The 22,912-nt window shown below is 58.7% G+C and overlaps 1 protein-coding gene across 1 annotated transcript; it reads left to right on the forward strand.

Annotated features, from left to right (window-relative positions):
- The first annotated feature begins 2,609 nt into the window (after nucleotides 1-2,609).
- Nucleotides 2,610-21,608, forward strand: NRTN (neurturin). The gene is made up of 3 exons (XM_065699798.1): nucleotides 2,610-2,749; nucleotides 16,177-16,447; nucleotides 17,791-21,608. Exons 2-3 carry the CDS (start codon nucleotides 16,204-16,206, stop codon nucleotides 18,237-18,239), a joined length of 693 nt encoding a protein of 230 aa, XP_065555870.1. The 5' UTR covers nucleotides 2,610-2,749; nucleotides 16,177-16,203; the 3' UTR covers nucleotides 18,240-21,608.
- Nucleotides 21,609-22,912: the final 1,304 nt, after the last annotated feature.

The following is a 22,912-nucleotide window of genomic DNA, read 5'->3' on the forward strand; positions in this document are numbered from 1 at the left end:
CTAGGACTGATGGAGGAGAGGCTGAGGAACCATGAATCCATAGAATCCCAGCGTGGTTTAGGTTGGAAGGGACCTTACAGCTCATCCAGTTCCAACCCCTGCCACTGGCAGGGACCCCTTCCACTGGAGCAGCTTGCTCCAAGCCCCTGTGTCCAACTTGGCTGCACTGGGGACAAACCACAGCAGTGACGTTTGCCTGCTCCATGCTCTGCTCAGCCACCCCTGGCACTGGGGGCCATCAGCATCCCGAGCTGGGAGATGAAGGCCTTTGTGCAACAGTATCTCCCTAGATCTTCCCTGGGATGTGGCCTGAAAATGCCCCCGAGCCCCAGTCCTGCAAGAAGGGTCCTGGAGACACACAGCTGGATGAAAGCAGACACATCTGGGTTGTATTCCCGCTTGGCTCCAGCCCTGGCTGGGCTTCTTCCTCCTTGCTCCAGGCTGCTCCATGCTGCCGGAGGGCTTTTGAAGGCAGAGATGGGCTCCCTTCCCTCGGAGGTGCAGAGCCACCCTTGCACCCCGGGTGCTGGGGTGCCCAAAGGATTCCTGTGCTGCCCTTTTCCGGGTTGATTAAATCCAAGCATGGCCATCGTGCTCCCAGCCCTCGCTTGCTGCACTGGCACTACTCAGTGTGCTGGTCCCCTCCTCGAGCCCCGGAGCTGCCCCATGGGATGGGGCTGGGTGTTCCCCCTGCTGTGTTCCGGTGTGGGTCAGACCCGCCACCCGCAGCATGGCACCCAGCTTGGCTTCCATGTGCCCCTCTCCCCCAAGTCATTCACCTCCCTCTTTGTCTCCTCTTCCACAGGCACCCGTACAAACAGGGTTTCTCGCGCGCAGTTTTCCAGTTGGAACCGTTCTATTTTGGGCCTTTTCTTTGTTTGTTTGTTTGCTCTGTGACATCTGTGATGGTTTCCAGCACGGCCGAAGCCTCTGCAGCCTCAGTGAGGTGCCTGGGGTGCCCCAGCCGGGACGCACGTGCCTCCCCCCCCGCCCCGGCACACGCCGCCTGCCCCGACCTGCACCCCTCCGGCTTACACAACGCAGACGGAAACAGGGATCACGTTGCTTCCAAACCTGCCTCCAAACAAACCCGGTGCTGCTTTGGGGGAGCTGCAGAAGGGCAGGGTTGCAGTGAAACTCTCCCGTGCGATGAAAGGAAATCATCAAGCCCAGCTTTGCGGCCGTGTCTGTCTGCACCTACTGCCGGTTTCCCACATCAAAAAGCTTCTCCCAGCTCTAAACCTGGGGCTGCAGCACCCGCCGGTGCTTGCAAAGAGGCTACAAGAGGGGTAGGAGCTGTCTGTACCCACAAGCTGGCTGTTAACTCTGAAGACTAATGATGTCAGGGCATAGAGCAGCAGGAATGCCTTGTTTCTAACCAAGGAGCAGTGATACTTTGCATTGCATTTTGTAAACTGAGGTGTCTTCCTGTGCTCATCCCGAGGTGAGTGCCTTTACCCACCCACGAGGAGCAGGGGGAGAGATGGCGATGCTCAAATCAGTCCCACCAGCCGCAGGGTGAGGATGTGGGGATGAATGAGGCTGGGGAAGGGTTTGTCCCATTAGGAGGTGAAGCAGGGGGTGTCGCTGGCCCTTCTCAGGCATCCCTACCAAGGCCCAGATTGATTTATTTATTATTAGAAATACCTTCTCCCAGCTTTGCCCTGTTACAGCATCCATCAGCTGGGTTGGGGCCAGGATCAAGGAGCTGGAATGTTTGTCACCTTGGTCCATCATTGTCCCCAGCCCTGCAGGGATCTGTGACATCTTTGTGTGAGACAATATCCCTTCTGGATGGTTCTTTCTTGTCTGCAAACCAAGAAGTTGAAAAGAAACCTTTGGGATGAGATAAAGCGACGCAACTTCAACCCAAAGTACTTTGCAGAGGGAGAACGTTAGTTAAGAACTGGGAAAATGTAGTTTAATGAGAATCTTCAGGGGAATGGGATGCACTCCTGGGATTTTTAGCTCCGACCAGCATAAACCTCAGAGTTTCACTTTACCTGGATGCACCTTTTATCGGCTGGGACTGCCCCAAAGCGGGAGCCGCGTGTGCCACGGGTGCGAATCCAGCCCGACAATTCGGTTCTCCTCCAGGGAACAAAACCATCGCCCGTGTCCGGACAACCCGCTCCGCGTTGCTCAGCCTGTGCCGGCCGGCGCGGAGCCCCCCCCGGTCCCGGCGATGCTGCCGTGGGACTGGGGACAGCACCGAGGGCCGCGGGCAGAGAGCGGGGGGGATGCGGGAGGCAGCGCCGAGGCTCCGGGGCAGGGACGGGAGCTCCGGGGCAGAACCGGGGGCTCCGGGACAGGATCGTGGCTGTGGCCGCGCCCGGGCGGGGCGGGGCGGGGAGGGCCGGGAGGGGCCGGGCAGACCCCATCGGCTCCGCTGCGCGAAGCCGCCGGTGCCTCCGCCGGGGGAGCTGCGGGTCGCGGGCGGCACCGGGAGCGCTTTGGGACGGGACCGGCTCCGGCGGCGGAGCTCAGCGCGGCTCAGACCGGGCGGAGGCGGGCCCGGGCGGGGCGGGGGAACCGGCCGGCTCCAAACCCGCCCCTCGCCGCGGGGAGGAGGCGGTGGCCGAGCCCCCCCCCCCCAGGCTGAGCCGCTCCGCGCCGTGCTCCAGCCGAGCCGAGCCAGCCCCGAGCCGCTCCGCAGCTCGCCCATGGCGGTCCCCGGCCCCACGCGTGTCGTGGCCACGGCCCCGTCCCGGAGCCGCCGCTGAGCGCTGCGCACCGGCCCGGCGTCCAGGTAAGCGCCGCGGGCGGCCCCGGGCACCTGCGGGACTGATCCTGCCCCTCGCCCTGCGCTGCGGGGCCGGCGGGGTCCCGGCGGAGCCTCTTCCCCCCTACCCGGGGCGGGGGGGGGCTTCACTGCCGTTCGTTTCCCCCGCCCGGGGCCGCGCGTCCCGTCCGAGCGCGGTGCGGTTGGATGGTGCGACCCGCAAAAGGGGCCGAACCGGGTCCTTCGGGCCGCCGCGGCGCGGTGCGGGGAGAGCAGGATCGGGCCCCGCCGCTCGTCTCCCGTTCGGCGTCGGGGCGGCCGTTGCGGCTGCCGAAGGAGTTGGCTTCATACTTGGAGAGCGTCCCGCCACGCAGGAGCACAAACACGGCGGGGACGGCTCCGGGTGCAGTTTGTTCCCTGGGGGGGGGGCCCGGGGGTGGGGGGGGAACGTGTCCTGTCTAAATATTAGTTTAAGAAACGGAAGGATCTGCGGCATCTGCAACCCCGTCACCTCCTCCCGGCTCCAGCCGCCGGCTTTCGGCCACCGCCGAGCTGAGGTTTCCCCCTCCAGCCCTTAGCAGGGGCTGGGAGGCGAGCTCGTCGAGGGAGGGAATTTCCCACTCTTGCTGCGGTCTGCACGGAGGCTTTATGAAAACAACGTAGACCTCGGGTGTCTTTATTGCACATATATGGTAGCTTGTAGCCAGCACTGATTTAAATCCCATCGTTGCTTCGGGAGCCAATCCACAATTAGGCGCTGGGTCGAAGGCACAGTTTATCACAGGAGGAGAAGGGGCTGGCGGCTGGGGGAAGCGGTGTGGGAGTCCTGGATGTGTGCTGCAGTCCTGGGGCTGAAGCCAGGATCGTGTGTGGATCCCAGATTCAGGCTCTCAGGGTCGTGGGTGCTCCTAGATTTAATGGCAGAAGCGGACGAGGTGCTGCATGGAGCGGAGCAATCAGGCAGGGAAGAGGGGGGGCTCTGTGCAAGGTTTTAGGAGCTTGAGTTCTTGGGTTTGGTTTTTTAGTTACTGGTTTTAAGTGGGCCTTTGGTTCGGACCCATTGCAGCCCTGACTCTGGGTTGCAAAGCAGAGCTGGTGATGTTGCCCTGAGATCTGCATCCTCAGTGTCACCTTATGGCAGCGGCTGTGGGGCCTGTCCTGCTCCTCCAGCTCCAGCAGGTCCAGGGCTGGGCTTAGGGTGAGGAGAAACGAGATTTCCCTGTTTCTACATCTCGACTTTTACATAGTGCTCGGAGCTCTCGCTCAGTCCTGGTCCAGCTCCTGTGCTGCCTGGAGGAAGGAGCAGAGAAGGCGCAGCGCATCCCAATGCAGCTGCAGCACCCAGGGAATGCCGAGCAGTCCGTCCCTCCTGCTTTGCAATCAGTCTGTGTGTGGTTGCAGCTACTTTGCAGCAGGATGCGGCACCAGAGCCGGGCTTCTCCTGGGCTGCACAGCCACAGGGTTTACCAGGGCGAGGGGAGACCCAGCACCTTCCAGGCCCCTCAGCATCCAGCCCCTAGGCTGGAAATAAGAGGAGCTGATCCATTCTGCTGTGACACAGCCGAAGCGGGGGGGCATGCAGGTGCTGGCACTGCTCCGATGTCCCTTCTCCCTGGGTACCCCGGGGTGCTGGTGCTGCGGGCTGGGTGGTGCTGAGCGCTGGAGCAGCCCCGGCTGTGCTGCACTGGGTGCCCTCCCACGGTGCAGATGTGAATCACAGCTCTGCTTTGCCATCGCCCTGCCCTCCAGGCCCTCCTTGGGCTGCTCTCCTGCGGCCCTACCTGGCTCAGGGGCTCCAGGGTGCACTTTGGAGGTTGTTCTCCATCTTTGGGTGCATTATGCACTTTCTGAGGTCAAGGCACCTCTCGTGATGCCCTAAGCACAGCATAGGCCAGAGCAAGCATCGCGTCACTGTCCCCAAGGTGTTCAGCACACGGTCAAGCAGCTTCCTACCCAGGAAAACCCCATCCTGTGCTTTGGCCATGCAGGGGTGGGCTTGAGAGGGGCACAAAGAGCCGTCAGCTGCCTGTTGATGTCAGCCCCTGCCTGTGGAGCATCTCACAGCGGGGCTGAGCCTTGGCACAGAGGGAGATGCTGAGAAGAAGGAGGGTCCTGGGGCCCCGTGTGGGTGCTGGCTCAGGGGATGCAGTCGTGCAGCTCAGGGCTGGTGCTTGTTTTACTGCTGTGGGTTGGCTTTTCCCTTGTTGAAACTTAAACAGGGGCTGTTCAGGTTGGAGATAAGGCAGAAGCTCTGCCCTGTGAGGGTGCTGAGGCGCTAGCACAGGGTGCCCAGAGGAGCTGTGGCTGCCCCATCCCTGGCAGTGCTCAAGGCCAGGTTGGACACAGGGGATTGGAGCAAGCTGCTCCAGTGGAAGGGGTCCCTGCCCGTGGCAGGGGTTGGAACTGGAGGAGCTTTAAGGTCCCTTCAACCCAACCCATGATTCTATGCTTGCTGGTCTAAGCTAAAGCACATGCTCACAATCCTGCTTCCAGAGCCCTTGCTGAGCGCATCGGGGGTAGCAGCATGTGCTCCCGCTCTGGCATGGGGAGGGGGCAAGCACCTGGGTACCAGCCCGGTCTTCCATTACCACCATGCCAGGGATCACTTGGAATCCCTGGAGTGCTGCTGCAGCGATGCAGCCATGGGGCTGGTCCCTCGGCCATGGATAAATCCCACCCAACCCAGCTTTTCCTGGGATTTGGCCTAATATTTCCCCATTAAAGTTAAAGGAGAGGAAGAGAAACCCAAACTGGTTGTGCCAGGCGCGGTGCAGAGGTGTTCTCACGTGAAGGAGCATGCCAAGAGCTTAATTCCTAAAGGAAGCAACTCCCTGCGCCATCGCCCCGGGCAGGGAAATGCCACGAGCAGTTTTCTTCCCATTGCTTTTTCCCCATGAAACCCAAACCGGGCTCACTTTGTAACTCGACATCCAAAGAGCTAAATTGGAACAATCTCTTCGCCACCGCGTTGTTGTGGGGCGACGAGGAGGAACCATTTCCTTGTGCAGCCGCGTCACCGCGTGCCGGTCCCCTAATCAGCAATGTCAGTCACATCGGCCCTGCTTTCCTGGAGGGTTTTGATTCGGATGGAACCACATTCTGTTCTGATTCCAGCAGAAAAGGTTTCCTTTGAACTTGCTCCAAACCGAGCATGTAAGGGGATGGATGGAGGCTGCCGGGAGGGAGGCAGGGCTGAGGGGCAGCACATGGCCCAGGAGGGGAAGTTCCTCCTTTAGCATCACTCCCAGGCTGCAATAATCCGAAGCAGGAATTGCAGCTTTCTCTATTTCAGCAGCTTTTCTTGCAGCTAAATCCCATGGAATCATGGAATGGTTTGGGTTGGAAGGGGCCTCCAGAGCTCATCCAGTCCAAACCCCCTGGACATCTTTACCTAGACCAGGTTGCCCACAGCCGCATCCAGCCCGGCCTGGAATGTCCGGAGGGATGGAGCATCCACCACTTCTAGACCTTGGATCTGCCATCCGTGAGCCTTCCTGAGTGCTGAGCAGGGTCCAGGCGTGTGGAGGTGGCTGTAGGAGGGCTCTGGGCTTTAGGGAGCCCTTTGGTTTGCCCTTGGTCTGTGTTTTCCTGGGCTGCAGCAGAGGGCCGAGCTCTTGTAAGCCCACCCTCGTCCTTCCCAGGGTGAAAAATGGGTCCCAGATGAAGGCCAGGTTTCAAAGCCCATTTGAAACAAGGAAATAGGTGGGGATTTGGGGGATGCCCGGAGCAAACAGCCATCACCGGGGGGTTGGGGGGCGGTTGGGAAGGGCTGGCCATGGGCTTCCACATGGCTTGTGGTGGTCTTTTTGCCTTTAATGCTGCTGGGACTGGCTGTGCTCAGCTGGAGCTGGCTGCCACGCTCCCTGCATGCATGGGGTGCGTTTACTGCTGCTCTTGTTGCTCCCTGACCCTCCCCTATCAAACACAGGGGCTGCTGGACTTGGTGAAGGCAGAGGACCTCTTGGCCCCATAAAATGGGGCATAACCCCCAGTGTTGCTGCCCTGGGCGGCCTCACGCTGTGCTCCTGGAGCAGAGCAGGGGCAGCTTGTCCCTGTGCCACAGGGCTGCAAACCACCTCCGGCATCCTCGGGGTCCACCCCAGTGGTTGTGGTCCATGGGCAGCTCCCATGATGGGAGGAACGGGCAGGGGATGGTCCCAGCAAGGTGCTGGAGTGGCCTTTTGGGGTTTTCCCTCTCTGCTGCCTTCCCCAGGGCAGGCAGGGATGCTGTGCCCTTGTGCCAAAGCCAGCCGAAACCTTGGGTGCGAACCAGAGCATCTTCTGGGTGTCGCAGGGAAGGGGCTCGCCTCCCATTTCGCAGGGCAGCTGCTCTCTGAAGTGGCGCTGGTTGTTTAAGAGCACATTCTTGAGGCTTAGCAGCTCCATGGAGCCGTCTGGGAGTGACGGTGCCAGCAGCGGAGCTGCCGCACGTGGCAGGAGGATGCAGGAGGCGGCCGCTGGCAGCGATGCTCTGCGGAGCCGGGATGGGGCCGGAGGCATCGCCCCATAGCCCTGAACCAGGGGACACAGGCGCCTGTTTAGTGCCCAAGGGAGGTTTTTTGGGGGGAAAGGGGAGGCTGGAAGCAGTCAGCCAGGATTTGCGTGGCGAGAGCCATCCTCTCAGAGTGGGCAGAGCGTGGGCATGAGGGGCTGCGCCCTGGAAAAGCATCGCTTGTGGTGTCATGAAATGGTTTGGGTTGGAAGGGAACTTCAAAGCTCCTCCAGCTCCAACCCCTGCCATGGGCAGGGACCCCTTCCACTGGAGCAGCTTGCTCCAAGCCCCTGTGTCCAACCTGGCCTTGATAGGATCTGCATGGCAGAGGACGGGTGGGAGGAGAGAGGGGTCTAGTCCTTGCCTGTCTCCAAGAGCAGATTCCAGAACAATTGATCTTTTCCATCCCCAAATGCCGGCTCAGAAGGTGCAGCAGGACGGGCTGCGTGTGCCATGGTGATGGAGGAGAGGTGGCATCTCTGTGCCAGGGCTCCCTGACGGGCTGGGGGCACTGGCAGGGTATGAGGGATTGTCCCAGCCTGGTGATGGGCAGGGACAGGGACCTGGCTGCTGATGCCAGCCCCTGCACAAGAGCTGTGTGGCTGCAAACAGTGTTTTACAGCAGCACGGAGAGCACCACGGCATCGGCTCGGGGTGGGATAAATGATCCCAGTCTCTCATCCATAAGCTCGATTGGATCGGAGCTGGAGCCGTAGGAGATGGCAGTGGGACGGGAAGGTCAGTGTCACTGCAGCGTCACGGGAAGGTCAGTGTCACGGTCCTGCACACCAAACACCCGGATTGCGATCAGATGGCAAAGCTTTGCTGGTTTGGAAGCTGCCTGCCTCTTCCATGTGGAAAACCTCCGGTCCGTGAGGGCATCCCAAGCAGGTTGGATGGGAAAGCTCAGGGAACGTGTCCATCAGTGTGATGCTGCGTCACCATACCAGCATCTCTGCATGCAAAGGTCCAGGTGATGCTGACCTGCTCCCTCCAGCAATTCCCATCACCTCCAGCCCTCTTTATCCCAAGTTTGTCCCAGTTCGGGACTTTCTCCACCCAAAATCTCCACTCCCAGCCCATCTCCGTAGCTGTCTCAGGAGGAAATCCTCATCTGTTCTCTCTGGAGCAGCACTAAGTGGTTCAAGATGTCGGCAGTTGCTGCTGGAGTCGGACAGCAAATGCTAAATGGGATATTAGTCTGTGCATCGTCCAAATCCCACTGGAAGGGTTTAGTGCAAATTGGATTTGCAAACATCTCTTGGGTCTCTCTGCCCTTAGAAAAGCGCTGTAATCCCCGGCAGGCGCCTTGACAAGCCAGCTCCTTCTGTGCAGAGAGGAATTAAAGACATATAGAGAGGGGGGAATGGAGTGAAGATAGGGAGGAATTCCCACTGCTGGGCTGGAGGTGGCATCGGCATCACCGGCGCTTCTTGCTCGGGATCCTGTTGAGGGATGCGGATGGATCCTGTTGAGGGATGCAGGGGGTCCCCATCCCTCGTGGAGCATCCAGGGGCTGTAGCTCCCCTGTCTGCCCCTGCCATGGCTCGTTTCTGGCTCGACCTGTCCTGCTCGCAGGGATGCTGGGTTAGGGCAGGATCTGTTTCTTTAGGGATAAGAGCAGGAATGAAAGGACCATGCCAGCCCACATGGAAAAGCTGGAGGTGGCCTCTCTGCTCCCATAGGCACCCTGGGAATATAAGGAATTCATACATGGAGTCTTCAAGGGCAATCGTGCTCCCAGAGTGTCTTTGCAAAGGGGAAGCTGAGGCACAGGGACATCCCGTAGGGATCTGGGGGGCCGAGCGTGCCGTGATGCCAGCCAAATCCACAAGGAAGGAAAACTACAAACCAGGGAAGGCAAAAGCGGCCCACGTGGGAGGAGACGATGCCTTTAGGGCCCCGTCGCCCTCCTTCCTCTCTTGTATTTTCCCTCCTGGCTCCATTGAAGGAGGTTTTGCCCCCGTGGCGGCTCGCAGATACCAGCGGTGTTGAAACCAGCCCAGAGAAGAGCACATCTGGGGCCTGGGCTCCATCTCGCTGCCAAAATGAAAGCTTTCAGCCCTGTTTCCTGAGGCACTGGGATTGTCCAAACAAGCCACAGTAATTGGTTTCCTCCAACAAACCGGCCCTTTTTGGCATCGTGCAGTGATTTAGTGCACGGGGGGTGCTTTGTCACCGAGGGGAAATAGGAACTGACATCCAGACATCAGGGTTTGGCATCAGAGGGGAACTTAGGGCTGGAGGAGCAGTGCTGGGTAGCGCCCAGTGTGGGCACAGCAGCACCCTTGGGTGTCCATGGGGATGCGCTTGTGGGGTTTTTATGCCCTGGTCTACAAACGCCTCGTGGATTGAACGTGATTTTGAATGATCCACTTGTATTTTCTCTGCCCATCAGCAAACGGGGTTTGGCTGCAACAGTGGGGCTGGGTTTGCCGTTTGTATTCCCCCCTCATTCCCTGTTCCAGCCGCAAGCGCTGCTCTGCTCCAGCTGATGTGCTGAGTGATGCCACCTGCAGCGTCTGATCATCGTTTATCTCTAATTACTCATCTCTTATCACAAGGGCGGCCCTTGCTGCTGCTAAGAGCTGACTGAATCAGCTTACAAAGGTGGCTGCGTTGCTGTGGCCTTGCTGCCCTTGCCGGGGCCAGCAGGGACACGCTAGGGACTGGATCTGGGACCGCACCACCTGTGTCCAGCCCGATTTAAGCACTGCGGCTGATTCTTAGTAAGGAAGAGGAATAAAGATCCCCAAAATCACTGTGGCTGCCCCATCCCTGGCAGTGCTCAAGGCCAGGTTGGACACAGGGGCTTGGAGCAAGCTGCTCCAGTGGAAGGGGTCCCTGCCCGTGGCAGGGGTTGGAGCTGGAGGAGCTTTAAGGTCCCTTCAACGCAACCCATTTGTGATTCTATGGCATTTTGATGGTTTAGATGATTGTGCATCCCTGGGGGTGCTGGTTATGTCCTGGTGTCCTCACACCCCAGTGCAGGCACCTCCCTGCATCCCTGAGCGCTGCAGTGGGAGCCGTGCTGCATTGAAACTGCTTTCTCCTTGTCCTTTGCTGCTCATTGGTATTGCAGCTGCGTTTCTGCCTCTGCCCTGCCCTGGCGAGGCACGGAGCGAGCAGCAGGGATGGGAGATGAGGGCATCATCATCTTTACGTGCCCTCACAGGGACCAGCTGAACCCAGCCAGGGCTGAGCTGGTCCAAGCGCGGGCACCCGCAGGACTTGGGATTCATCCCACGGGAGCTCCCTGCATCTTCCCTGTTCGTTAATGACACAAAAGCCCGGGCAGGAGCTCCGGGGAAGGAATCCAAGGAGCTGGTGCTGCTTCCCAGAGCATGGATGCATCCCATGGGGCTGATGGCCCCGCGGCAGCCCCACGCTGTGCCAGGGCACGCGCTGGATGGGGAGAGCAGGAACCCCATGGGAGGGACAGGAGATGGGGAGAGCGGTCGGCACCATCGTGACGGGGTCCAGCCCCAGAATGGGGATGGGGTTTCTGGGCTGGGAGCACTGGGATGGTGCCAGGTGATTTACGGGGTGTTGGTGATGGGGTTTCCAACCTGGTGCGTTTGGCCGCTCCTGCCCGTCCAGGCAGCGCAGCTCCCTGCAGGAGGATGCTGTCCCTTGCCATGCAGGGGTGGCTCTTCAAGGTGCCCCTTGGCACAAATCAGGTTTTCATCCCCCTCTGCTCCATCCCCTCCTGGAAGAGCTCCCAAAGCCTCCCAGGTCCTGTTGGCTCAGGGACACGGGGCATGGAACATGGGACACAGGAAAGGGCATCTCCTCCTTGGCACAGGGCACTGGCCACGCTGTGGGGGCTGCCGGGGGTCTCCTGCCTGCTCCCTCCCAGCTCTACCCCCCAATGGCAGGAGATGACGCCCTCCAGTGAGGCTCATCCCCGGAGTTGCCTTGGGATGTGGGATGAGTTGAGGTACCTGAAATCCCTGCCACCTCCCGCTGCCATCTCCCTTTGAGCTGCTTTAACTCCCTGGAGCCTGAAATGAGGGCAGTGGTGGGGCTACGGATGGGGGCTGCTCCACCTGATGGGGGCTCAGCTCTCAGGCCGGAGAGCTGCCCCCCAGCCCCGCAGCGTCCCGGCTGTGGCAAAGCCACCAAATCTGATGTCTCCCCTCATTTCCCTCGTGGTGCTGGGGCTGTGCTTTGGGTTGAGGGGGGTTCCTCCCCCTCTAAAGCTGTTTGCAGGGATGTAAACCCCATGCGCCGTAATTCAGCCCGAATGTAAATGTCATATCAGCGTGGGAACGGCGCTTGGCGTGTCAGCCGAGGGGCTCCCCGCGTCCTGGGAATGCAGATGCTCCCCCTCACCCCCCCATGGCCCCTTCTCCCCCTCCACCATCCCTCGGGGTTGGGACCGGCTCCGTTTCCTCACCGGGATAGGGGTTGGTGCTCACCCCAAGAGGAATTGCCAGAGGATCCAGGCTGTGGCCGTGGCCCAGGGATCGGGGTCTGGCTTGTTTGTGGTGGGCTCTTTCGGGAGGGGACCGGGGCTGCGGGATGAGCTTTGGAGTTTCTCATCTTGGGCTGGTTTTCACTTAGGCAAAGCAGAACCATGTGTCCCGTGCTCGGCTCTGGTTTTGCTTATGGGGGAGCAGGAAGAGCTGGGGAGGGGAAGAAGGAGGGGCAGGGATGAGCAGCGACGTGGGATGTGCCATTGGCCATCAGTGCCTTTGGCGTTCAAAGCACGAGGCTGTGGCAGAGCCGCCAGCGGGGACCCGCGTGCTGCTGCCCTGTGTCGCCAGCCAAGGGAATGTCTGCGCTGAGGCTGCGGCTCTGAGTGTCCCAGCAATCACCCCTGGAGCTGAGCTGCGGAGGGGAACGCTGGGGGCTTTCCCCCCACTTACGCACCAAACCCCAGCTCAGCTCAGACCCGGGTCTGGGGCTGCTTTTCCCTTTCAGCACTCCCCACTTTGGGGCCAGTTCTGCCATTTTGGGGCTGGTTTGACCCCGGGGCATCCTGCTGCAGATTGGTACCCACGGTGCAGCATCCGCCCTGGCTGGGGGTGTCAAACACACTGATGCTCTCTGGGGGGGCTCAACTCCCACCAGAGCACCTCAGGAGCTCGCAATGAGCCCTGCTTGGGTGCTTTCCACCATCGCTGTCCCCTCCGACCATCCGCGGAGCAGGCTTTGAGCTGGAGGAGCCGCTTTGCAGCAGCCTCTGGAGCTGCTTCCCCGTGAGCCTGGATGGAAACTGTTTAATTCCAGCGGGATGAGTCATGAGGAGCCGGGATTTCAAAGCAGCTTGGCTCCCATGTAAGGCACTCAAATAAACAGTGCGTGGCAGGTGGAAGCTCTCTCTGATGTCCCGTCAAGGCCTTTGTCTTTCCAAGTGCTTCGTGGTGCCAAAAAGCCCTCGGCCACTCCATGGCCTCCTCCATTCTTGCACAGCGCGGCTGAGACCAAGTGCTTGAAGGTAATAAATCAGTGCCCGGAAGCATGAATCTGCTGCAAATTTATGGCGCACTCGCCTAGGATATAATGTCTTTTGGGTTCTCTTGGGCCTGGGCTTTGATGCATCAGGGCTGAGTTTCCACGTCTCCTCCTTCTCCCTCCAGCAAGAAGGGTCCGAAAGAGAAATCTCTGCTTTCCCCTCCTCATCCCACGACTCAAGGGGTTGAGGCTTCAAGTCAGTGGACACTGGGAGCAAATCCTGCTTGAAGCATCAGGAATGGGTTAGAAAAGAGCGATGAGAAAAACTGAGGGTGTGAGAAGTGAGGCAAGTCCGAGAAGCCCAAAACGCTCCGGGTTTGTGAGCAGAGGTAACGCATCCGCAGGGGAGGGGTCCCTGCTTTTGGATTTAGCAGGGAAAAGCAGTGGAAATGCTGACACTTGGGCGTTGAAGTGGAGAAAACCGGAAACAAGACCGGATTGATTCGAGTTTATTTAATGGGATTTCTGCTGAAGAGTGAGGCTTGGAAGAGTTTCCTTAGGGCTGTGGGGTGGATTCGTTGGATCCCCTTCGAAAGAATGGAGGGGTCTGCAGCAGCGGGGACAGCCGAAACGATCAACTTGCTCCCTCCGGACTAAGAGACGGGAGTTGGCCGTGCTGCTGTTGGGTCCTTTTCCCTTGGATTCCCAGTTCTCCAGGACACGGAGTGGTTTCTGCTCTGCTTGGGAAGCAGCGAGCCCCGGGTAGGGATGAGAGCGGGGCAGGTGATGGAGACTTCGGCCCCTCATGGAGCTGGGAGAACCCCTGGGTCCATCCCAGGATGTGTTGGCAGCCCCGTGCCTCAAACCCCGTGTGATCATTTATCATCGCTGGGAGTCGGTTTGAGCTATGTGGAAATCAGGAAGATGGGAGAGGGCAGCTCCGGCATCATCCGGGCTGAGTCACGGCTCCTTTCTTTGTGTGTGTTTTTCCTTTCCCCTTCAGCTCGCACCGCAGGCTGGCACACGTGCTCCGAGGCTCTTTAGAGCAAGAGAAACCAAAGGCAAAGCCCGGAATGTTGGGGCTTTTGATAACGGTTTGGAATGCTGGAGCCAGGATTTCAGCCTTTGGAAAGGTCACTGGCGATGGGTGGGGGCCAGGCTGCCTGGCTGCTGGAATAACAGCCTCGTTTATGGGATGTGCAGCAGGGCTGGAACCGCTCTGCTAACATTTTATGGGCTTGCAACGAGCCAGAGGCACTTCCTCAGGTGGATGGGTTGAAGGTTGCAGCCGGGAGCAGCTCAGGAGGTGATGATGAAGCTCCATCGTGTGTGATCCCATCCTGGTTGTCCACCACCGTATTCACCTCCCAGAATGCCCGAACATCAGCTGCCAAAAGCCGCTTGTCCTCCCATGCAGCATCACTGCAAGCGGGTCCCTGCCCACCGCCCGAACCCCTGCATCTGCATCACCTGGGGCTGCTGTTCCTTCTCACATCCCTCATTCCTGAGCTGTCACCAGGTCCCCAAGAGCAAACTGCAGCTTCCTCAGACCTTTCGGCACCCTCTGCCTTGCTGGGAACCGTTTGATGCTGGTGAGCGTTTTCGGTGCCTTTTCCCCACTCCTGCTCTAATCTCAGGGGAGAAATCTGAACTTAAGGCACCCAGAATCACAGAATCCCAGCCTGGGTTGGGTTGGAAGGGACCTCAAAGCTCCTCCAGCTCCAACCCCTGCCATGGCAGGGACCCCTTCCACTGGAGCAGCTTGCTCCAAGCCCCTGTGTCCAACCTGGCCTTGAGCACTGCCAGGGATGGGGCAGCCACAGCTTCTCTGGGCACCCTGTGCCAGCGCCTCAGCACCCTCACAGGGAAGAGCTTCTGCCTAAGAGCTCATCTCATCACGATGCTGGACGTAGGTGCCAGCACACCCAGCGCCTCCATCACCCTCCTCGCACCTTCTGGATGGGGCCATCAGCTCCACCTCGGTTCTGCAGGAGGAGACGGGGACGGGAGCATCCCACCCCCTTCCTGGTGCTCCTGATGCTCCCCACGAGCCGGCTGCAGGCTCTGACCTGGTGCTCTCGGTGCTTACCTCCTCCAGCCCCGCCGCAGTGTTCCCGGCGGGATCGCATGGTCTGACCTCCTTATATGGTGAAACTATTCTTTTCCTCGCTTGGCATTGTTTATAGCCCCATTGAAAATATTTAGGCTCTGGCTGGGTTCTACAATTACCTTGTAACCTACAGGGCAGATAATCACTGTTAGCTAACGCGCAATTAGCTGCATCCTGTCAAAGAAAGGCTTGCTGGCAAGGAGGCGGCGTTCCCAGCCCTCCTTGTGTTCTTCAAGAGCAGGAACCTGTCAGATTCCATTTGGAAATAAACATTTGTTCCCTGTTGGTAAATTCTGTTTGGCAAAAAATTGCTGACCCGGGGCCGCTTTTTTGGGTGGTTTTTTTTTTTTTTCCCGGTGGAAAATTTATTTGAAAAGGGGAAATGTTTGGAGTTCGTAAGGAGCTGGAAGCAAACAAGGGGCCGGGAGGCAGCTGCAAGTCAGTGCAGCTTCCAGAGCATCTTTGATGGGGCTTTCATGCCCGACAGCCCATTGATGGGAACACGGACCCGATTCCCTGCTGCCCTGCCTGGCTGCAAGGTCAGTTGTAAAATCCCACCAGATCCAGCCTGCTTTGGATGGAGGAAATGGAATGGCGCAAGGTAAGGGTGCACTTTGTGGAAATGCCAGCGGGGGTCCTTAATGCTTTGAGAAACCAGGCTGGGCTGCACTGGATGTTCTGCATGGCCGAGGTCCCACCAGAAGCCTTGCAGCCGTGCTGGGATGCTCCAGGCATCCCATTCACTTCTTCCTGAGGTTGTCATGATCTCGGCTGGGTTGGATGGAGCTGCCGTGTCCCTGTGCCAGCAGGGAGGGGTTTGGGCTCTGGTTGAGCATCTGGGTGGGAGGATGGCAGGGACACCAAAGCACAGCAGGGCTCTGCCAGGAGGAGGAAGGACGATGGAGCTGGGGCTCCTGACACTGCCCACCGCGTCCCAAGGAGGGGATGTGCCAGGCAAAGAGGTGTCACGGGCTGGGGTGGCTTGAGTTTGCCCATCCTTTCCTTGCAGCCTTCCACTGTGATACCAGCCTGTGGTGTGAGGAAACGTGGCCGGAGCAAGGGGAGGTGGATATCATGGAATGGTTTGGGTTGGAAGGGACCTTAAAGCTCAGCCAGTTCCAACACCTTCCACTAGAGATCAACCGGCCTGGCCAGGCTGCATGGCTTGGCTGAGGACACCCCCTTGTCCTTTTGCCACCACTGGCCCCAGGCCACCCTCACCTGCCGTGGCCAATTCCCCCTCTGCAGGGCAGCCCTATCTCCACGCCTCAGTTTCCCTACATCAGCACTGCTCCAGTCTCAGGAGGGCAGAGAGGATGAGATGGAGCCGAGGGGATGCTGCTGGTCCCATGGGAGATGGTTATGCAGTGCGAGCCGTGGGGAAGGGGGGCGGGAAGAGGGGCCGTGGGTGAAGGCCACGTAATAAGGATATTTGTTTTGCCTGTTTTGCAGAGTTTCAATGTTCTGACTTGCTCTAAGATGAAGGTATGGAAGTTTGCAGCCATTGCATCGATGCTCCTCAGTTCCATGTTATCCATTTTAGTTTGTAGAGACATGTTCAACGGAAGCCGGAAATACAGCCCCTTGCCTTCCTCGCCGTCTTCCTCACGGGCATCCTCCTCCTCCTCATCCTCCTCCTCATCCTCCTCCTCCTCCTCGCTGCCGGTGGCTCCCCGGAGATCCCCACGGGCCCTGCAACGCCACAGCTCGCTGCTCGCCCAGTGTAAGCCGCTGCGCCTCTGCGCCGGGGCCACCGTCCCTCCTGATCCCACAGCATCCGGCCCCACACTCCCACTGGGACACGCTTCCAGCTCACAAACAAAGCTCCAGAGGGTTTATGCCCGGGTTTCTTTCCGTGCTCTTGCTTCTGCACACCCCTTTATGCATGGTTAAGGAGGAGCTTGGGATGCAACGGGGGGTCCTGCAATGCAGGCGCTGGGCACCAAACCGTGAGCATGCAAACAGCTCGTCTTAACGCAAAGAAGCTGCTTTTTTAGCACCAAATGGCTTTTTATTTTCTTTAATTTTTAGGGTTTTTTCTATATTTCTGTGCCGTTTTGACACATGCTCCATGTCAAACGGGAGCTGAACACGAGGGGGACGGCTCCGCTCCACGGGGAGGCAGCAGCTTCCCCCCTCGGTGCTGGCAGCCGGCTCAGCATCCCGGCGTGTCTGTTCCCATTCCAAACCAGAACAACTTCTTTTGGGGCTGAAACGTGGGAATCGATGACAAGTTGTTAAATTACACTTTCCTCCATCCTTCCTGCACCTCCCCCGGCGCTGAGCTGGACCAGCCCCAGCTTTAGGGTTTGGATAAAGGGATGTGGATGCTGCCAGTGGTGGCTGGGGACAGTTTGCACGTTGGGGGAGGCGGATCTTCCACCCAGGCCATAGGGAAACACTTCGGCTGATTTTTAGGGAGGAGGAGGAATAGAAGTCCCCAAAAGCGTTGTGGCTGCCCCATCCCTGGCAGTGCTCAAGGCCAGGTTGGACACAGGGGCTTGGAGCAAGCTGCTGCAGTGGAAGGGGTCCCTGCCCGGGGCAGGAGTTGGAGCTGGAGCAGCTTTAAGGTCCCTTCCAGCCCAACCCAGTCTGATTCTGTGTTGTGCTGGGAGTGGAAGGGGCTGTCTGGGAGAGCTCCAGGCAGGGGAGGGAACAAGAAAATAAGGCACAAAAAGGGAAAGGAGAGGAAGGAGTTTGGGGGTTTTCACCCTGGGGCTCCCAAGGCCACGGGGGAGCTCTGGCCTCGGGGTTTGGGGTTTGGGTTTTAAAGCCTTGGGACGCCTCATGCACACCTCAAGACGACTGCAGGGGATGGGCACTGCCCTGGGGGACCTCCAGTGTGGGCGACGTCCACCTGCCCCAGAATCATAGAACGAATCAGGTTGGAAAAGCCCTTTAAGAACATCCGGTCCAACCGTTCCCCAGCACTGCCAAGGCCACCCCTGCCCCGCGGCACTGGGGGCCTCCCGGGGATGTCCGCGTGCCCTAAGCCACCTCCATCCCGTGGAGCATCCCCTGCGCTGCGCGGGGGGCACCCACTGACGCGCCCCCGTTCCCTTGCAGACAGCAGCCTGCTGGAGAGCTACACGGAGGGGGAGATCCGGCAGCTGATCTCGGCGCTGGTGGAGCGCTACAGCCAGGCCATGAACTCGGGCGGGCACGAGCTGCCGCTCTTTCCACGCGCCGGCAGCCGCCGCAAGCGCGCCCGCGCTCGCCACAAACCCTGCGCGTTGAAGGAGCTGGAGGTGAGCGTCAGCGAGCTGGGGCTGGGCTACGAGTCGGACGAGACGGTGCTGTTCCGGTACTGCAGCGGCACGTGCGAGGCGGCCGTGCGCAGCTACGACCTCTCGCTGAAGAGCATGAGGAGCAAGAGGAGGATCAAGAAGGAGAAGGTCCGGGCGCGACCCTGCTGCCGGCCGTTGGCTTACGACGACGACGTCTCCTTCCTGGACGCCTACAACCGCTACTACACCGTCAACGAGCTCTCGGCCAAGGAGTGCGGCTGCGTGTGAAGGGCCGGGGTCCCCTCGTAAGGAACAGGCGGGAGAGGTGATGCCCCGGCCCCGAAACCTCGCTGGTCACCAGGCAGAGGGACCGGGCACAAGGATAAGCCCAGACCTCCGGGTGCAGGAGCAGAGACTGAGCTGCTGGTGCGTCCCTTGGCACCGCACAGGACTAGAGACGCGGCTGCGGGTGCCGGTGAAGGCTGCGCCTGTTGGAGCGGTCATGGCTGCTTGCGGCTGTTGTCCCACCCCAGGGGTGGCCGTGGGGTCCCTGTCAGCCTCCCCGGAGGGTGACGGTGGGTGCGCAACACACGCAGGGCATGTTCGACACCGGGCGCGTTACGTGTCACATGTCGAGGCTGTGTTACAGGCAGAGCGGGTGTTGCAGAGCGGGTGCCCCCCGCCACGGCAGAGGCGATGGGGCACACTGGGCAGCGTGTTTGTCCGCAGGGGGTGTTGTGCGGGTGTTGCTGCATATGGCGTGGCGCTGGTCAGGGTGTGCTGCGTGCCCACCGTGTGTTACGGGGTGCATTAGAGGTGCCCGTGCTGCCCCAGCACGGGGCTGAGCCCTGCAGGTCGCTGCACTCCCAGGGGCAGTTTTGCCACCCCGGATCCCCGCGTTTGGGGTCAGAGATGCCCCGGCACTGGCTGGTGCTCAGGGGGAAGGCTCTGGCTCCGCTCCCCACCGATGCCCCCTTCGCCATCACCTCCACGCCGCAGCCCTGGGCTTTTCTTTTTAAAGCTCACGCTGATCTGAAGTAACTGGATTAACCTCGAGCCCGGGCAGCTGGGCTGGAGCCCTGCCACCACCCTGCCGGTGGCAGAGCCTCGAGAGGCCACCGGTGCAGGAGCATCCCTGGTTCGGCATCGCTCCGGGCCGGACCGGGCTCCCCCGGCTATGGCGCGTGAGTATTGCCCATCGGTGGGGCTGGAATCCTGCGGGAGAGGGGGCTCATCCCGGGCTTTGGCTCGGTTCGCATTTACAGCAGTGTCACTCCTGTTTACTCTGCGGAGAAATAAATGAGACCGCAGACTTTGGCGTCCTCGGGGCAGGCTATATTTGCTGCCTGGGATTGATGGGCTTTCTCCCCTTGGCCCTCTTCCCAGAAAAAGCAAATCATAAACAGAAGGAGAATATTGGTGTCATGTCCTGGGCATTAACCAACATGAGGGAAAAGGGCTCTGCTTGCCACCCCCTGATCGCAGCAGTGTTCCAGCTCCTCCATCCGGCTAAATGGGACTCAGTAGCGCATCTGCCTCCATCCCAGCGCGGTAGTGATGAGGAGGAGTCCTCATACAGGTGACCACAGCAGCCAAGGGAGCAGAGTGGGATGGGGGACAGCTCTCCCTGCCACCCCGACCCCCACAAAGGGCCGGGCTGGTGGGTTTGATCTTGCTTTTTCATCCCACTGCAGCTCTTGGCTGAGCAGAGCCAGGATGCAGTGAGGCAACGTAAACAGCATCCTTCCGCAGGGCTGGCCGCTCACCCTGCTTTCCGCTGGGAAAGCAGCGCTGTGCTCCCTAACACAGCGTTTCCCTGCTGGGGAAGGGAGAAGGCAGCCACAGGCATGGGGAGCATCCGTGCTGGTGAGCCAAGGGCTGGTGATTCTGCACCACGGGGATGCGAACGCTGCTGGGAGCAGAGAAGCGTGGTCCCTGCCGCAGGTGCTGTGCTGCAGCACAGCAAGGGGGAGTTTGCACCACGGGGCTTGCAGCGAAAGGAAGAAGCTGGCCCGAGAGAAGGAGCAGTGGGAGCAGGATGGGGACAGCCACTGGCTCGCTATTGACTGTAACAGAGTAAATGCACCCAAATGTCCTAATCCTGACGGCGCTCTCAAGGGCCTGGGTGCTTTCCAGTTCTCACCACTATAAAACAAGAATTCATTCTGTTGCAGTAGGAAAAAAGCCCCAAAAGGAGCTAGAGCAATAAAGCAAGGGAAGGCGTTGCAGAAGCAAAGCAGGGCCCGGTGCTGCGGGAGCAGCAGGGTTTGCAGTCCGGCTGCCTGGAGTTTCCTTACCCGGAGCACAAGGAGGTGGCTGGGAGACTTTGGAGCCTTTGCTTGGGAAACGGTTTTCGGCAATATCTAGGGATTTAGGGTGCCTCGGTTTGCAGGGATCAAAGGCAAAGGGGTCAGGGACCCAGTGCAAATGCAGCTCGCACCCCAAAGAAAGAGGCACGCTGGGAACCCCCGCAATGCAATGTGTGTGTTGCAAACCAACATGAGTAGCTCCAATTCATCTATTTTTCCTCCTTTTCCCTTTCACCCTCCAGCAGCTGAGCACCAGAGGAATAGGGCAAGCGCCTGACATCCGCGGCTGCGCCTGCATGTTTGAGTTTGGGATGCAGCTGGGATTTGGGATGCAGCTGGGATTCGCAACTGCAAAACCCCCCTGTCTTGGGGTCAGCTGGGGCATCACGGCCGTGGCCAAAGGATGGCTTTTGCTTTGTGTGTCTTCTATCGTGCATCTCATTGAGGTCCCTCCTCCGCGTGGAGCTGCTGCGGCTCCATCACAGGCGCGCTGCTCATCCCGTGCCGCTTCGCTGCCGCCTGGGCATGGAAATGTGGTTCCAATCGAAAGGCTGATATTTCCCTAATGCTTTCCATTTCTACAGCCCTCTCCGCTGTAATAGGAGCTGGAGCTGTCCGGAAGAATGCCTACAATGCAGAAAGGGCAGAAAAGGACGGAAAATTCCCTGCTCAAAGCTACAACAAAATCGCATCTGGTTCCTTCCTCCTCATCCCGTGCGTTATTTAATGTTGATAATAATAAAGAGGGTGCAGCATCGGCGTGGGGGTGGGTTTAGGTTGGGGTTTTTGCAGCTTGCCTCTGTGTTGCTGCAGCTTTGCTGTTTGCGGTGGCATCGCTCCCCAGGCAATGAGGGGGGGCTTCACAAGGCTGGAAAAATCGGGAGGTTTGGAAACACGAGGAGATGTTTAAAACTCTTCCCATGGTTGTGACAGCGCAAAATACGAGTGTTGTGTTATCCCGGCTCTGCGACAGTGAGTTATGGGATGTCTCATTGTGTTTTACTATACACATTGCTCTACGTACAGCCTGTGTTTGTGTAACGCTGGCCGGTGCCGGCCGGAGCGCAGGGGCTCCGGCTCTGGCTCAGATCCACCCGTCACTCGCATCCATTGGGATCCCATTTGCTGACATGGTCTCACTCCCGATTTGGTATCTGTGAGGGGGAAACGGGTCTAACATCATTGTTTCCACTCCATGGAAGCACTTGCAAAGGGAACGTTCCTTATTTAAACAGGTCCAGAGACTTGCTGGGAAGAAATCCCTTTCCCAATTTATCAAGCGGGATTCAAAACCTCAACCTTCTTCCCTTGGTAAATAGGGCTACCACATGTTTTCCTTCTCAGTTCAACAAGGCATAGCCTCCAATCTGATGGGGGGGGGGGGGGGGGAGGGATGAAAAAGAGGGGGGAAATAAAGGAAAATAAGTTAAAAACAGGACAAAAAGGAGCCTGGTTTCACAGCCGGGCAGGAGCGCACGGCCCAGCCCGCGGCTCCGCTCGGCACCATCCGGATAAACCCGTTTCCCTTCTGGTATTGTCGGCTCTGACCGACCATCTGCAGAGGTTGATGCAATGCATCTATATTTTCGATACTCTCTATTTATTGGAAGTAACTTATGTTATTTATTTAGATCCCATAGCGTGCCATCTACGTAACGCGCTCTGTCTTTCTCTCTCTTCTTTGTTTTTTAACTTTATTTATTGATCCAGTGGTGCCAAGTGCAGTTTACATTTATGACGTTTTTACCATTTATTCTGAACATCGGGGGGAGAAGCAAAGCAGTCTGATGGTATTTTTTTTAAGCAACCATAAACGCGGGTGTGATGCTGTTCCATGCTCACGACAAAGTGAAAATAAAAGGAGGATTATATTGATTTCGTGCCATGTATTGTCTCTCGCTGATGGGTGAGCGATGGTGATGTTGTGGCCTCAACATGGGGATGGAAATGGGAGAGCAGAGGAGGTCCATGTGGCAGGCTGGAGGATGGCAGGAGCTCGGCTTTATGGTCCAGTTTCCTTTAGGAACCTCCCTGCACACCTGCAATCAGCTCCGTTTCTTCCACATTCATCTATTGGAAAACGATATTGATGAAACCACTGATCTGGGACATTGCCTGCATGGGGCTGTGCTACCCCTTCTTGTGAAGGTGCTTCCAGTTGGGTTGGCTCAGAGACGCGCCCATTCTGGCCAAATCACATTAAAAAAGCAAAGAAGGGAAAAAGAAAAAGAAAGAAATTGCAAGGTTTTGATAAGGTCAGCCAGCACAAAAAGCCTCAGTTGCTCCTCTGAAGCGGCGCGGAGGTTAGACACATATTTTATTTGACATGGAAAACACCTCAAAGGCAGCAGCAGCGTTGGCCAGGGGTTTGTTGCTCTTCGCATTAGGATGATGATGGTGGATGATGTTTCGGGTTGGATGAAAGGCTGCAGTTTGAAAGCCCGGCCAAGTTCAGGACACAAACGTGTTTCAAAGTGGAAAATGGAAGCGCTGGGCCCAGCGGCTGCACCCCCTCCAGTCCCACCCCAGCTGCTTCTCCCTGCTACTGGTTTCCAGTAGCTCCCCTGGGGATGAAAGCCAGAGGGGACCTGCTGTTGAAGCCCCGTTTTAGCACAGATTAACCCCATCGAACAGGCGCTGACCCTTTTAAAA

The sequence above is a fragment of the Lathamus discolor genome, chromosome 21 (assembly GCF_037157495.1).
Source record: "Lathamus discolor isolate bLatDis1 chromosome 21, bLatDis1.hap1, whole genome shotgun sequence".
Taxonomy (NCBI): Eukaryota; Metazoa; Chordata; class Aves; order Psittaciformes; family Psittacidae; genus Lathamus; species Lathamus discolor.

Bases quoted from the DNA above. Each gene is read 5' to 3' on its own strand.
- NRTN (XM_065699798.1), top strand. From the start codon at position 16,204: ATGAAGGTATGGAAGTTTGCAGCCATTGCATCGATGCTCCTCAGTTCC. The intron at 16,448-17,790 runs GTAAGCCGCTGC...GTTCCCTTGCAG, and splicing joins CAGCTCGCTGCTCGCCCAGT to ACAGCAGCCTGCTGGAGAGC.